The sequence below is a fragment of the Henckelia pumila genome, chromosome 1 (assembly GCF_033568475.1).
Source record: "Henckelia pumila isolate YLH828 chromosome 1, ASM3356847v2, whole genome shotgun sequence".
NCBI classification, from domain to species: Eukaryota; Viridiplantae; Streptophyta; class Magnoliopsida; order Lamiales; family Gesneriaceae; genus Henckelia; species Henckelia pumila.
The window spans coordinates 30,644,915-30,661,335 of NC_133120.1; the positions used below are offsets into that span (position 1 = coordinate 30,644,915).

General features: G+C 34.7%; 2 protein-coding genes across 11 annotated transcripts; both read left to right on the plus strand.

Annotated features, from left to right (window-relative positions):
• Positions 1–1,368: 1,368 nt before the first annotated feature.
• Positions 1,369–13,757, plus strand: LOC140874617 (4-alpha-glucanotransferase DPE2-like). Of its 10 annotated transcripts, none has more exons than XM_073277942.1 (16): positions 1,369–2,653; positions 2,978–3,124; positions 6,391–7,441; positions 7,532–7,608; positions 7,726–7,910; positions 7,993–8,115; positions 8,782–9,127; positions 9,800–9,871; positions 10,122–10,219; positions 10,686–10,719; positions 11,079–11,173; positions 11,833–11,983; positions 12,318–12,363; positions 12,938–13,066; positions 13,511–13,561; positions 13,647–13,757. In XM_073277942.1, exons 3-7 carry the CDS (start codon positions 7,279–7,281, stop codon positions 8,840–8,842), a joined length of 609 nt encoding a protein of 202 aa, XP_073134043.1. In that variant the 5' UTR covers positions 1,369–2,653; positions 2,978–3,124; positions 6,391–7,278; the 3' UTR covers positions 8,843–9,127; positions 9,800–9,871; positions 10,122–10,219; positions 10,686–10,719; positions 11,079–11,173; positions 11,833–11,983; positions 12,318–12,363; positions 12,938–13,066; positions 13,511–13,561; positions 13,647–13,757. The 10 variants fall into 9 exon arrangements, with proteins under 10 accessions (XP_073134050.1, XP_073134043.1, XP_073134051.1 ...); XM_073277949.1 differs by lacking the exon at positions 10,686–10,719 and adding an exon at positions 8,569–8,653; XM_073277940.1 differs by lacking the exon at positions 10,686–10,719 and having other exon boundaries at positions 6,391–6,457; positions 6,756–7,441.
• On the plus strand, positions 1,524–4,450 carry LOC140860823 (uncharacterized). Its single transcript, XM_073263830.1, has 6 exons — positions 1,524–1,902; positions 2,147–2,653; positions 2,757–2,872; positions 2,978–3,124; positions 3,595–3,851; positions 3,940–4,450. Exons 1-6 carry the CDS (start codon positions 1,524–1,526, stop codon positions 4,448–4,450), a joined length of 1,917 nt encoding a protein of 638 aa, XP_073119931.1.
• Positions 13,758–16,421: the final 2,664 nt, after the last annotated feature.

Sequence of the window (16,421 nt, forward strand, 5' to 3'; positions counted from 1 at the left end):
CCGGTCCTGTCCGGTTCCAAAAACACTGGTCCCAAATATATATACTTGCTACATATCCTTTTTTATTTGTCTCAAATACTATATTTAATAACATTTTTTTGTAACTATCATATCCTAATAAAATATTTCTTATTATGTATCTATTAAATTTCAGTTTTTAAATAATCATATCATACATATAAAAATAATTATTATAGAAAGACTTTTAAAAATTTGTATTCCTTACATTTTCTCTATTTTTTTCTCATAATTATTTAATACAAATTAAAAATGTTTAATATTTATTAACAGATTGTTGATGAAGGGATTTTTGGTACAATAATTGATATTTTTTTAAGAGTAGAATAATTGATTTTTTTTTTATCAAAGTAGAATAATTGAATTTGACTAAGTACAAACTGTGTATTGTGATTCGTGATCCATCACATTCAAAAGTTGTGGGAAAATTGAGCAAGTCCACATGCAATCCATTCCAAAGTTTTCTAGTTTAAACTAATATTCGAAAAGTCCAATTTCTTATTTAACTATTAGACAAATGATATTTGTACTCTCTTAAAAAAAAAATGATATTTGAACCCAATTAAACCATGTTTCAGTGTGACGTAAAATATCAAGTGACCAAAGCATAAAATATGTACGTATATTAAAAAATCTTTTTGTGTCCAATTCATTATTAGGAGTGATTGGTTCGGTTTTACCTAATTTATTTTGGTTTTCGATATTAAAAATATATAATCTGATATCATGATTGTTTTCTTTCGATTCGGTTCAGTTTTTACCAAAACGTTTTGGTTTATTCGGTTCTGTAAATTGTTTAAATTATTAATAAAAATATATTTAAAATACAATTTGTTAATTTTTTTTATAATCGTTTTAGTAAAACCTTTATATATAACATTCAAATGAATTAAATAAACAACTATCAATTAAAAATTATTCAAAATATGATTCTTAAATTACTAAATATCATATCATAAACTATATAATCTAAACAAAATTATTAATCTAATGAAATTTTGATTTATTCGATCAGTTCAGTTTTAACTTATGAAGTTGAATCGTATAACTTTTCTTAGATATAATAGCTATAAGTCACATTTTCCTATTTTGTGTTTTCTTCTCTTCTATTTGACAGCATATGCGGTTAAGTGAGTCAGGCGGATGACATGTATAAATTCAAATTTTCTTGTGGACAAATAATTGGAGAACAATACAATTACAGAGTATTAGTATAACTGAAATTAGTTAGGTTGGTTAACATCAGTTACTTTTACTTGTATGTATAAATAGTCAAAATACATGATACAAAAAGTCTTCTTCTTCGACTGTAATTCATTACGATCAATACAATGAATATATTCTCAAACTCTGTATTTCTTCACTTACGTAATATGGTATCAGAGAAGCTTTCGCATCATTTTCTAATTTTTGCCTAATCATTGGCAAATTGATTTGAAGATCATTCAATTTTTTATCTTCTCCAGAGATTTCTTCTGTCAATTTCTAGAATTGCTTCACGAATTATGGCGATTCCTCAATCTTTAGCGTGGAATATGTCTCAACGATCTATCATGGATGATCCATCCAGTCCGTATTTTCTTCATCATTCTGACAATCCCGGAATGATACTTGTTTCTCAGCAACTTGCAGGCGACAACTTTGCTTTCTGGAGTAGATCAATGAAAATCGCCCTTTCCGTCAAGAACAAATTGGGATTTCTTGATGGCTCCATTATCAAACCACCTGCATCTGAGGTGAATTTACTTACTGCATGGAATCGTAATAATAACATTGTCATCTCATGGCTATTGAATTCAGTATCAAATGAAATTTCCGCGAGCATCTTATTTGCGGAATCTGCACTGGACATATGGAATGATCTTCGTGAATGTTTTGAACAGAGTAATGGTCATCGCATTTTTCAGCTTCGTCATGATTTGATTTCTCTTCGATAAGGCCAAGATTCAGTCAGTGTTTATTTTACTAAAATCAAGGCGATTTGGGAATAATTGAATCACTTTCGGCCTATGTGCAATTGTGGGAAATGCTCTTGCAATGGAGTCAAGAACATTGATGCTTATTTTCAAATGGATTACATTATGACTTTTCTCATGGGCCTCAACGATTCATTTGCTCATGTTCGTAGTCAAATACTGCTTCTTGATCCACTTCCTTCGATCAATCGTGTTTTTTGCATTGGTTATACAAGAGGAACGTCAAAGGACCATTGGAATCTCGTCTCATGACAGTAGTTCATCCAATGGCATGATTTTTGCGATCAAGAATGAACAGCGTCACAAGCCATCTCAGTCTCGCAATGGACAAACAATTCAGCGAGGTCGTCCTTATTGTACAGCCTGTCATAAGCCTGGTCACACAGTTGAGACTTGCTACAAGATTCATGGTTATCCACCTGGTTATAAACATCGCACGCCTACTGCTCACAAGAATGCCAATACCATAGTCAATCAAGTTTCAAATATTTCTTCTGTCACTGAAACTCCTTCAAATGGTGAGAGCTCAGCCATCAATATATTTCAAAATCTTGATAAGACTCAAATGGATCAATTGATGACCTTGTTTGTACAACATATCTCAACTGTTGATCAACGGGGTACACAATCCGATGGCCAAAGCAATTCTCATGTTGCAGGTACTTGCTTTTCCTTTTCCATTCCATCCCGTCTGAATTCACCATATTGTTGGATAATAGATTCTGGTGCGTCGACACACACACATTTGTTCAAATGTAAAAGCATTTATATCTCTTAAGGCAGTAGATAATTCACGAGTAACTCTGCCAAATAATGAACACATTGATGTCAATTTCAGTGGAGATATTCGATTGGGCTCCTATTTGACTCTTTCTGATGTACTTTATGTACCAAACTTCAAGTTTAACCTACTGTCTGTTAGTTCCCATCTTGCCAACACTCAAACACAGATAAGTTTCTTTCATGACTCGTTTGTGATTCAGGACATCACAACCAAGAAGATGATTGGCAAGGGTAGTAGAGTTGAAGGGCTATATGTTCTGGATACATCCAACAGTGGCACAACCAACTTTGTTAATCAAGTTAGCTCTTCAGTCTGGCATTCTCGACTTGGACATCCATCCCTCAAGGTATTACTTGGCTTAAAGAGTACATTGCAGCTAGAAGATATAGACTCCCAGAAATGTAAACCATGTCATATTTGCCCGTTAGCAAAACAGACACGACTTCCTTTTGTTTCTTCTCAGCACATGGCTAGTCATGCTTTTGGGGTCCGTATCACATTTCTACTTACAATAATCACATATATTTCTTGACATTGGTGGATGATTGTACACAGTTTACTTGGGTTTTTCTCATTCAACATAAATCTGAAGCTCCAAACATGGTTTCCAGATATTGTAACATGACTGAGACTCAGTTTAGTATGAAAATTAAAGCTTTTCGGACTGATAATGCGAAGGAACTAGCTTTCAAGGATCTTTTCCATGCTAAAGGAATTATACATCAATTATCATGTGTTCAAACTCCCCAACAAAATTCAGTAGTGGAACGAAAACATCAACATTTGCTTAATGTTGCTCGTTCTCTGTTTTTTCAGTCTCATATGCCAATACATTTTTGGGGAGAATGTGTTTTGACTGCTACTTATTTGGTAAATCGAGTTCCTTCTCTTATCACTCAGAATAAGTCCCCATATGAGTTGCTTTACCAGAAAGGCATTAATTATTCTCATCTTAGGGTCTTTGGGTGTCTTGCATTTGCTTCTACACTTGCTGCTCATCGAGAAAAATTTCTTCCTCGAGCTCGAACTTGTGTGTTTATAGGATATCCTCCGGAAATGAAAGGCTACAAACTGTATGATATCAAGAGTAAAGAATTTTTGTATCTAGTGATGTCACATTTCATGAATCCATTTATACTTTTACATCCATGTCAAACACAGACATCTCTGTAGATCCTTTCCTATAGTAGTATTTCCTCAACCTGCAGCCACTTGTGATTTACTGTCCATTGAAACACATGCTAATGATATTTCTCCACCATCTTCGGGCTCCACAGCTGTACGCACTGCACCGACTGATATACCATCCTCATCATCTATGGTTCCCATTCGTACTTCCTCAAGAATCACTCGACAACCTTCCTATCTCAGAGATTATCATTGTCACCTTCTTCGATATAATTCAATTCACTCTTCGACTATTAGATATCCTATCCATGAATATATTTCCTACAGCTCTCTCTCTCAAACACACAAGAATTTTGTTCTCAATGTTTCAGCCCAGTTTGAGCCACAATTTTACCATCAAGCCATAAAATTTCCATCTTGGAAAGCAGCTATGCAGGAGGAACTCAGTGCCATGGATGCAAACAACACTTGGTCTGTTGTCCCTTTACCTTTGGGCAAACAACCAATTGGATATAAATGGGTTTACAAAGTAAAGTATAAATAGGATGGATCAGTGGATCATCACAAAGCACGTCTTGTTGCTAAGGGATATACGCAACAAGAAGGGGTTGATTTCTTTGAGACCTTCTTGCCAGTTGCTAAGTTAGCTACGGTTAAAGTACTGTTGGCCTTAGCAGCTAGTCAACACTGGCATCTTGCTCAATTGGATGTCAACAACGCATTTCTTAATGGCGATCTCTTTGAAGAAGTATATATGGATTTACCCCCTGGATATTCTGTGCCGCATGCCAAGATATCTTCTTCTTCAAAATTGGTATGCCAATTGCATAAATCTATCTATGGTCTTTGCCAAGCTTCAACGCCAATGGTATACCAAATTCTCAAATGTCTTACTTGCATCTGGTTTTGCTCAATCAAAATCTGATCACACATTATTCACCAAGGGCACCGATTCTTCTTTCTTGGCATTACTTGTGTACGTTGATGACATCATAATTGCTGGTCCTTTTGAAGCCAACATCGACGCTTTAAAGTCTGAACTACAAAGTACATTTATACTCAAGGATTTGGGTAATTTAAAGTATTTCCTTGGTCTTGAGATAGCTAGATCCTCCAATGGGATTTTTTTTATCTCAACACAATTATGTTCTTATCCTCCTTGAAGATACTGGTTTTCTTGCATGCAAACCTACTACTACACCAATGGATTCTCGCAGCCGACTCACATTCGATGGAGGTGATCTTCTTGAGGATAATACTCAATATCGTAGACTCATTGGTCGTCTACTTTGACATTATGTTTGCGGTACATAAGCTGAGCCAATATATTTCCAAGCCTCGAACTTCTCATCTACAGGCTGTACACCATCTTCTTAAATATCTAAATTCCACTCCTGGTCAAGGCATTTTCTTCTCTTCTGTTTCCTCGTGCCAATTACGCGCCTTTTCAGATGCTGATTGGGCATCCTGTACTGATACTAGGAAGTCAATTACTGGATTTTGTGTGTTCCTTGGGGATGCTTTAATTTCATGGAAGACAAAGAAGCAAGCCACAATTTCAAGATCTTCCATCGAGTCTGAATATCGAGCTCTAGCCTCCACAACCAGTGAACTTATGTGGCTTATTCAGCTACTTAAAGATTTACAAATTGTCACTCCTTCACCAGTTACCATTTTTTGCGACAACAAATCGGCCATTCAACTTGCCACCAATCCAATCTTCCATGAACGCACTAAGCACATAGAGATTGATTGCCACTTCATTCGTGATAAGATCAAAGAGGGTTTGATTAAACTCTTACCCATTCGATCAAAGCTTCAACTCGCAGATATGTTTACCAAGCCTCTACCTCATTCCAGCCTCTCAGAACTGATGTCCAAGATGTCTATCACAAATATATATAGTCCATCTTGAGGGGGGAATATTAGTATAACTGAAATTAGTTAGGTTGGTTAACATCAGTTACTTTTACTTGTATGTATAAATAGTCAAAATACATGATACAAAAAGTCTTCTTCTTCGACTGTAATTCATTACGATCAATACAATGAGTATATTATCAAACTCTGTATTTCTTCACTTACGTAATACAGAGTTTTTTTTCTCTCTGGTTCACTTTAACATGATATCAGAAACATGTCACATAATTATGTGTTAGACCGCCCACGGTTGGGCCACCAGTTATTCCCATAATTGAGTCATATGTTAATGTCTTCACGCTCTAATCATTTCCTGTTGTGAGAGCGGTGTATTGGTATGTTAGTTGTCCCACATCAATTGAGTAGATTTTCTGGTAGTTATATATATAGACTTGGACAATCCTCCACTCTTGAGCTAGTTTTTAAGGTTGAGTTATGTACAAATCCATTATTTTAAATTTGGTATCATAAAGCCTAGGTTTTGGGCGATGTTTTAATTGAAGATCAACTCTGTTTCTGGTTACTCGCTTGGAGTTTAATCATTTTTTTTTGGATCACCATCAGGTTTTCTTCATGGTGGGATGCACAAATTCTAATGATCCTATGTTCATTCATCCTTCGGATACTCCAGGTATGAACATCATCAATGAGAAATTGATAGGTGTTGAAAATTACAGTGTGTGGAGTTGAGCTATGTTGATCTCCTTGTGTGTGAAGAATAAAACATCCTTTATCGATGACACATATAAACACCCAGCTTCTGGAACTCTCTGTCTCTGAATCAATGGGAGAGGTGTAATGTGCTTGTGTTATCATGGATTTTGAACACTGTTTCTAAGGATATTTTTGGTGGAATAGTGTACTCTACTGAGGCTTCTATTGTGTGGTCCAATTTGAAGTAAAAATTTGACAAGATTTATGGATCTCAGATTTTTGCGCTTCATCGAGACAAAGGAAGATTGAGCCAAGGTAACAACATTATTTCTGCGTACTATTTTTGTCTTAAACAACTCTGGGATTAGTATGGATCTTTGGTTACCTTGCCTTCTTGTGAAAGTGCTACAACACGTAATATGTTGAACACAATTAGTAGCAAACACTACAACAAATATGTCAATTAACCACACTAAAAAGACAACGGTTTTATACCTAAACTGTTGTCGTTTGGTTTTTAACAACGGTTTTTACAAAAACCGTTGTCGTTGGCCATATTTTAATTAAAAACGACAACGGTCTTTAAAAAACCGTTGTCTTATATATGTCAAAGAAAACAGTTTTTAAAAACCGTTGTCTATGAGCGGGTTTTTTATGGCCTACGACAACAGTTTTAATTAACCGTTGTCTATGTGCGTATTTTATAGGATCTAAGACAACACTTTTTGTAATCCGTTGTCATTATTATTTTTTAATTATTTTTATTTTTTTAAAAAAATATAAACATTACATAATAATATGATAATAACTTACTACTACTCGCTTTTGGCTTATATTTCTCTCTCCCCGCTCATTCCTTTCTTCTACGCGCATCGTCTCTTCTCTCTCATCCCGAGAGCCATTTCCGATTCAAAGCTAACGCCGCCAATATCTCCGTCGTCGGCTGCCCATTTTGCAAACAGTAAGTAGATCTAGAATCCTTTCGTCTAGGGTTACATTTCCATACCATTTTGCCCAATTTTTGACTCATTTTTTTTTTGAAAATTTGCAGCTGCCGTCGCCGACCTCCACCGCCACTGCCGCGGACCTCCGACCGCCAATCGGGAGTTTTTTTTCCTACACTATAAGGTATATTTCGAATTTGAGGGTTATAAATTGTTTTTTTTTCAATTCGAAAATTTTGAATTTTATATGTTATTGTAATTGGTTGTACGTAGAATATTTTACCCGATTGGATGTTTATAGGCTTTGGAGTCCGGGAGTTTAGGAATAGCAATTTATGAGGCAGTGGAGATCGGTTCTAGTAATATTCATGGCTTCAATAAGTTTCCAAGTGTTGCAGATGAAAACATCATGCCATTGTTCTTGGAAAAATACCACCCAACCATCGCCGCCCACTATCTCCCTTTCAAAATCGGCATATGGAATTGGTTAAACTTAAACTTGTATTTCAATTGGATCATCAATTCCAACCGAATTTCTGGTTTTGAAAAATTTCCCATCTCTTTCCAGGCATCTTTCTGTGGAGAAGAATCAATCGATTTATATCCGGCTTTTCCCTGAACCGTCTTGTGTTTCGAAAGACCAGCCGCCGATTGCCCTCTGGTTCCAATCGAAGGCCCTTTATTTCGCCGAGTATGAATTTATATACTTTTTTTGTTGCTATTATGATTTCGTTGACCTTTACTTGTGATTTTATCAATTTATTGGGTTTGATTGATTTTGTATTTGTTTTACTTATGATAGTATGTAAAATTTTAGTAATCTAATTTTTTCTATCATGACTGTTGGCTTTCAAAAGTTGAGAACATCAACATTAGCTTTTTGGAAAGCTTCAAATTACCCTGTAAAGAAACCTAACTTATTTTTCGATTCTGGGAAAATATTGATGGTAATTAAAGCTGGATAGTTGATGATTTATGGCATATAAATTCCTCTCAATGTTAAGTAACTAGTGAAGACCATTATTTTTAATATATATTTTCAACTTCGAGACAAAATTTGCCTCTCAGTACTTTGGGATTTTTTTTCCTATCATTTTCACTGTATTTGGTTTCTTTTTGGACTTTTTTTACTGCTGCATCTTAGTTTTGTTGTGTAAGACAGCCTTGGACAACTTGATGTCCCTGCAAAACTAACAAAAGCTTGTATATCACTGGAGAAAGCTATGCTGGTAATATTAAACTTAAATTCTATCTTTATCACGAGATAAATCAGTTTAGACATAATGCTGGTATGATTATTTTCACATGACACTATATTACATAGTTGGCAAAGCTAATGCTTCAATTCAATGTGAAGGAATAGGTGTCTTCTTATTCTTGCACCGATCTTACTCCCACAGTGGGTACAAGAGCATTAAAGTGAAGCTTCCTTAATCCCGATCAGAAACCGGCCGAGCAAGGCTGAGAGCATCTGGAGCAAAGGCGTGTAGCGATGGAACCGAAGATTTTGTTGGATCATGGGGTGGCGCTGGCGGTGGACGACCCTCTGTCCATCGGACGGGGCGACTCGCCATTTTTGTACATGGACGACTGTATGGCGGTTGTCGTGACATTGCTGTGTACCTGCATCGATGAGGTCCACCTATTCCACTTGTGGCTGCAGTTTTAGCTGTCTTACATCTCCAAACAAACTATTAATTTGGGTTAGTATTTTTCCCAATTTCTCGAATAGATATCAACAAAATTGAGCTTCCACTTTATTTCAATCATTTCTCTGGAACCGTGAAAGTACTTGCATCATAATTTTTGAGTCTGATTAAGTCTACATTATCGGAGAAAACTGGTTCCTAGTTTGTTATTTTTCACATGTCTAGTCTAATTTCTTTGTTATATGGTATTATCTATGGAGGCAAATAGATTTTCTTTTGGTTTTTGAATTAAGTATCTTTATGCATAAGAAAATTAATTGAATCTAGATTCAACACTTTTTGTGGTATAAAATATCAATATTTTGATTCTTCAACTTTTATTCTATAAACTTTTTCGGTCAGCCAAAAAGTTAAAATTATGGAGACTGATGAATTTAGCCATGATATTGAACTATTTTAGTTACCTGCAAATTAAAAGGTTAGTTTTTTCTCTTGATAGAGAATTTTCAGCATCTTTATGGAAATGCTTTTTTCTTTTGGCCGGAATTAGTAATTGTTCTTGTATTAAGTTACAGGCTCAATCTAGTATTCAAAGCAAGAAACAAAAAATTTAAATTGGGGAAATCTGAGTTTTATGTATGTCAACTTATTGAAGTTTTTAATCTGTGATCAATGTAGTTCAAATAAGAATGCAATACTGAAATTAAAGTTGCATCTAAGTTGCAGTCTTGCTTGGAAAACTCCATGTTGTTGGAGAGCGAGGAGAAACTGCAACGCAGCCTCTTTGATCTTCTGCAGGCAAGTGTAAACACACTATATATATATATATATATATATATATATATATATACACATACATATTAGTTTTGTAATCCATGTTGATGACAAAATAATTTAATTAGTTCTAAGACATCTGAGACCTTATTTACTTCTAATCTCAGATACTCCGAATTTACTTTTACACGATATTCAAAAAGTTAAGATTACTATTGTATTTGTCGCCCTATAATATTTTTTTCTAGTTCATGTTTATTTTTCTCCTTGATAGAATATTGTCCTCATTAGAGATCCAGAAGACTCAAAAAAGTTTTACCCACGCTTAAACCTTGAGGACACATCTAGCTTCAGTGATTTAGATGAGCACAGGTACCATCAATGTCATATTATTCCAGCAACGCATGAACTCATTTTTGTTGTGAAACTGAACGATGTATTGTGGTGATGGGGTATGAATAACCCTATCAAATATCACCATTCTTTCATATTCAATCTTTTATCTGATTTGGATTCTGCTTCACATTTGACCATTTCTTAAGACCATCTAATTATGCAGCAAAAATGTAATGACTGTATTATGATTATTATTTCCATCGCCAAGAAACTCTCTGGCATCAGAATGCACTTAAGCCAAGTTTGGAAGCATAAATTTTGTATTTTTTTAGTGCATTAAGCCAAGTTTGGAAGCATAAATTTGTTATTTCTTAATCTTTATTCTGTTCTCTCATATGCTCTATTGTATGTTTCGGTTTTTGTAATCACAAAAGAGGCAGTAAAAATTATTTATCTTGGGTGTGTCTCTAACTTTGTTTCTAAATGATCAATTCGAATACAGTGCTAGATGGAAGGATGATGAGGAGGAATTCGAGGTTCATGGATACATCTTTTGATAGTTCATGGAGAGATTTCATTGTTTTTCTTTTTTCCATGTTTTTACCTTTTATTATATTGTCATCTTTAGGTCTGAGTGTAATTTTAGTCGATCTGGTGATAGAAGTGCAGTGTTGTGGTTGTCACGTTATTTTTAAAGTGAACTGAATTTGTGATAGTGTACGTGTGTGAAAATTGTGATGATCCACTCGTGGATGATCTCACAATCCAAAATCAGTGCATATAGTTTTCATGTCCGAATTTATTAATATATATATATTAGAGGACGAAAAAAGAAATACTGATAATTGAAACTTTTTTTGCTTTTTTTAAGTTTTTCTTTTTGTTTATTTTTTAGTGGCAGGGAAAAAGACTTTATAGTAAATCAGGGGCACTCAAATCCTTTAGGCCACTCTAATCAGGAAATATCCAATCCATGTAAAGCATGAACAGGTATGCCACGAAACTGGGAACAAAGTAGACCTTGGATATTGTTGTCGTGTTGTTATCCAAATTGCAACGTAGATAAGTGTAGTTATTTGTTGCGTATGAAACCACGGATTTTCCCATGGTAGCTTTTCTAAGTGCTTTTTTTTATCACTTGTCAGTCTGCTTCCATAAAAATTTCTTTCTCTTTGTTCATTGCTTGTGAGTATCTAATTACGGAAAGCAAATAATGATTCAAATGAGATCAAGGCCAACGTTCTGATACAAACCCGGGCAAATGAATGGAAATATAAAAACCTTTGATTTTACACTCACAAAGGTTTTTCAGGTTGCTTGTAAACTTGGTATGTTAGTTGTACGTGTCTTATCTATTTGCTGGTATTTTTGGGACTTTGTTATTAACCATTTGGCTATTTCTATACGGTGGATTTGTACATAATATTTCATTAGGAATCATTAGGAAGGAAAAATGGGGTGAGAGACAACAAGTGATTCTTTGTGCTTCATGCAAATGAGTCATGCCTGCACACCATTCATAAAACCAGGAAATGTTTTCTTTTCCTCTCATGTCTCTTATATCCCTCAAATATCTAGAGCAGGCGATAGGCAAAAATTTGGCAAAATATAGCTACAAAAAATGGGTCACATCGTCATTGTTGTCGCAGGCAAGCCTGGGATTGTAGGCTCTCCATGTTCAAGTTAGAACACCCTGATTCCAGAGATACCCCAAGTGCTCGAGCATCGAAGAGGATCATGCCTCCATGACAAAGTGCAGACTTCAGCTGAACTACATGCCTAGAAAGCACGACAGCCCAGGTGCAACCTTTTGTGTCCTAAATTTTTTTTAACACACAAAAATTAGGGGTATTATATTTGAGGAAAATATCCACAGTTTACACATTCTGCAAATCCATCGCTGGAGTGAAAAAAATCATTTTTTCATGAACAAAAAAAAAAATCCTCCTTATCCTATGATGCAATTGTGTATTGAAGGAATAACAATATATACATTTGTGCCTGAAAAAGAAACAATTTGACAGTGTTTCTCTTTAAATAACAACAACAATGATAAATCCAGTTTGATATTTTTATCTATCTATATTAAGAGATATATATTAACCGATTGTTCTGCTTCTGGCCATGGTTTCAGGGACGTCCACATGAAAGCCGCAGTATGCCATTACGCTTCGTTCCAGGTATGTACATTTCTTTTAATATATTTTAGTAAATGCCACTAACTTTCTTAGTAAATGCCATAGTAGCCAGTAGGGAAGAGAAACAAAGCATGGGCTCTCCATCCTCCAAAAAATAGCTTTTCATCCTGTTTGTTTATGCTTTACAAGAATGGGTATGTACAATTATTTGTGCAAGGGTGCATGTGTGAATGACATCGAGGTAAAATATATTGTTTCACGCTGAAGTTTCTTTTAACACTCTAATTGCAGTCTTATATTTGCAATCATGAAGAAGAAAAAGAGGGCATTGAAATTCGATTGAAATTTGAATCTCAGCCGAGATGAAATAATATGTCACCACTTGTGGCATGAAATAACAATCAGCAGAAGAATATAATTTAAGAAAGTGTATATGAAAGATGCAAATCTGAAGAGGAGAAGAAACTTAGACGTCGGAAATCTATCAAAAGTGTTTATTCTCAGCATTACTGTGTTTCGAGTCTCCACCATCATCATCATGTTGTTGTCGTGAATGATTTTGGAATAATTTTTTAATGGTATTTTTTTCCCAAGTAATTTTATTGTGCATGCACAGCTGAACTAAGCTACAGTCTCTTCTCATTACTTGGGCAATTAATTCTAGAGATGCACTGGAAAAATTCATCTTACTACAGCAAAAGGAATCCTTGATATCTGATTTGAAAGATGTGCTTGGTAAACCAAGGTATGAAGTTTTCACTCTCCATTTTTTTTGGAAAAAAGTATGTTTTTATTTCTGATTTTTTCTTGTGATGTAGATTAGAACTTCTTCCTTTTTTGAGGTGCTATTTAACTATAGGATTGCTATATTTTGGCTACTGAAAAAAGTAAGCTATTAAATGTGTTAGCTTGGGTAGTATTGTTCTTGTGAGAGAGATAGAGATATTTGAGCTTGTCAAGAAGTGTCTGTTATTTATTTCATATAAAAGGAATTTAGTTGATTTTTTTGTGTCTGCGTGTCTACTAAGCATATTTTCTAACGAAAATATTCTTCACATGGTAATTAAGTGTTGTTTGTGGCTTGTCTAATGAGTGTGTGATGTTAGGAAATTTAGATTTTGAACAGAATGACCATGATTAATATGACTTATTACTTTTAATGGTGATTTTTTCTGAACAATATTTTCAGATTCTTGGAAGGATTCAGATGTGCCTATGTTGACTATATCAAGCTGACGAAGTAATTTGTATATTGTAACTGCTTGCCGCATATACTTCTTGAACATTTGCATTTAATGTTGTAATTTTGTTTTGAATTGTTGCAGGAGATACAAGTGGATGTTGCTGAAACGAGTGATCCAAGTTAATTTATATAAATTAGTTCCTTGCTCTATTTTATAGTGTAGATTGAATTAGAATTAGAGTTTTGATTGATTTGTAATATTGAAAAATATATATTAAATTTAATTTTGGAAATTTTAAATTTTCATTTATTTATAATATTAAAAATTTGTATATTAAATTATTTTTTGTTTTTTATTTGAGAAACGACAACGGATTTTATCCGTTGTCTTTGTCATTTTAAAACTGTTGTATGTTTCAATGTTGTTAAAAGTTTGTTAAAAGACAACGGATAAAATCCGTTTTCGTTGAGAGATACGAAAACGGATAAAATCCGTTGTCGTAAATAGATACGACAACGGATAAAATCCGTTGTCTTTGATACCTACGACAACGGATTTTATCCGTTGTCGTAGGGCGCACTTTCAACAACACTGAAAAGTACAACGGTTTTCTGCAGCCTACGACAACGGATAAAATCCGTTGTCTTTAGCCGTTTTTCTTGTAGTGTTTAAAATTATTGTAGTTTTTGATGGGTTTTAGTGATAGTTTTATGCATGTGAGAAGTCATATTTTGATGATGACGCCTTTGCCTACTATTAGTCAAGCTTTTTCTATGATTTCTCAAGAAGAATCAAATCGATCCTTGGCTTCTATTGAGGCTCCTGCTTCTGTTTTTTACTCTGTGCAAAATAAGGTTACTGAGTTAAAGAAGGATGACCTTCGATGTAATCACTATCATGGACTAGAACATACTAAGGCTTATTGTTATAAGCTTGTTGGATTTCCTTCTAGACATCGGCTATACAAACCATAGAATCCTAAGAATGATCAAAGAAACAATAAAGAGATTTCAATAAGATGAGAAAGGGCCAACCAGATGTAAATGTGGTGGAAGGTTGTCATGATGAAGCTTCTAAGGTAGAATGCTCCGATTATATATTTACCCCTACCTAATATGCATAAATATTGAAGATGTTGGGACAGAATACTTTGAAGCCTCAGGATATCACATTGCTAACATGGCAGGTAATTTACTTATTCATGGAAAGGCAAATTGGATACTAGATACAGGGGCAAATGAACACATTACTGTTAATATTTTGTCGCTTCAAAGTGCCAGATCACTACCTTGAACATCTAGTTAAGTGAGATTCCCAAATGGTGATCATGTCCAAATCAATAGTGTAGGATCAATCCATTTTTTAGTGAAGACATCTTGGTTTGCGGTCAGCCACACATCCCCGTTATTTCCTCTTATTAATGTTTCTTGTAATTCGATTCGCAATTATGTATGACATCATGTTTAGGACATATGTCAATTTCTAGAACGTTCATGTTGCTTTTTATTGTTAGAACAGAGTCTTTACATAACTGTAATGCTTGTCATTATCAAAACAAACCAAATCAATGTTTCCTAAAGCCACTTTGTCTCGAGCATTACATTATTTTGTTTTGTTATATATGGATATTTGGGGCCCTTTTAGAGTTCGCACATATAATGGAGAGCGTTATTTCTTAACCAATTTTTTTTTGAGGAACTTGGACTTATCTAATGCAATCTAAGTTAGATATACTTGAAATAATTAAGAATTTTTCTGTCATGGTTCAAACATAATTTCACTTCAATTTTAAGACAATTAAAACTGATAATGCCTCAGATTTCTTCGAAACTGAGTGTAGTTCTTTGCTTTCTTCTCTTGGCATTTTCATGAAGGTTAATTTGCATACACACCTCCACAAAACATGGTAGTTGAAAGAAAACATAGAAACTTTCTAGAGATAGCTAGATCTTTGAGATTCCATTCTTCTCTTCCACTCAAAATTTGGGTGATTGCGTATTAACATTTGTATACCTAATCAATCAAACTCCTACTCCACTTCTTCATAATAAAATACCCTTTGAAGCACTATTGTGTATGCCACCTTCTTTTTATCATATAAAAGTATTTGGACGCTTATGCTATATTACCTCTCTGGTTACTAAACATAAATTCTCTCCTTGTTATGATTGACTGACAAGTATTCAATGAAATTAATTAAATCACCTTCAAAACTGAACTGATCAATTTTTTGTAATTCACACAACACAATAATGAAAAATTCAGAAATTAAAGAACACAAATTTTTCAATGGTTCGGCCACAAAAGTGCCTATGTCCACGGGCAGAGTCAATCTTATTAAGAAACTAAACTGATTTTTAAAATTGAGCTTACAACTCAAGAACTCCACACAAATCTCATTGAACTCAAAGTTTAAGAAGCCTTTGATCTTCCCTCAGTATCTGTGCATGTACGTATGACCTATCTTGATCTCATTCTTTCACTTGCCAAACTAATCTACACCCAGCTAACTGATGTATATATAGGAGACTGATGTAACCGTGTAACTGACTCCGTAACCACCTAACAGTTTCTCTAAAAAACTAACAAACTGGACGACTGAATGGCCACTGGCCAGTTGACCATCCAGTTGCGTAGATAAGATCGACTTCATTCTCAACTGACTCCAGCTTTATCTTCCCCGACTGGTACATTCGACTCGAGCTTCCGTCTCCATTTGAGAGTTTCCTCAGGTGATCCATCAATTTTCTTAGTGTCCAGGTGAGCGTGTGACTTTATTTAGACTCAACATTCAGTTTCCACTTATAGTCTTGATTCCTCACTCCAGTTTTGGTCCCCTGAACTGAAACCAGCTAGCTTTGCAAACACTTCAGTTTCAACAAATCCCCACCTTGTCTCAAAGATGGCTCCACATTT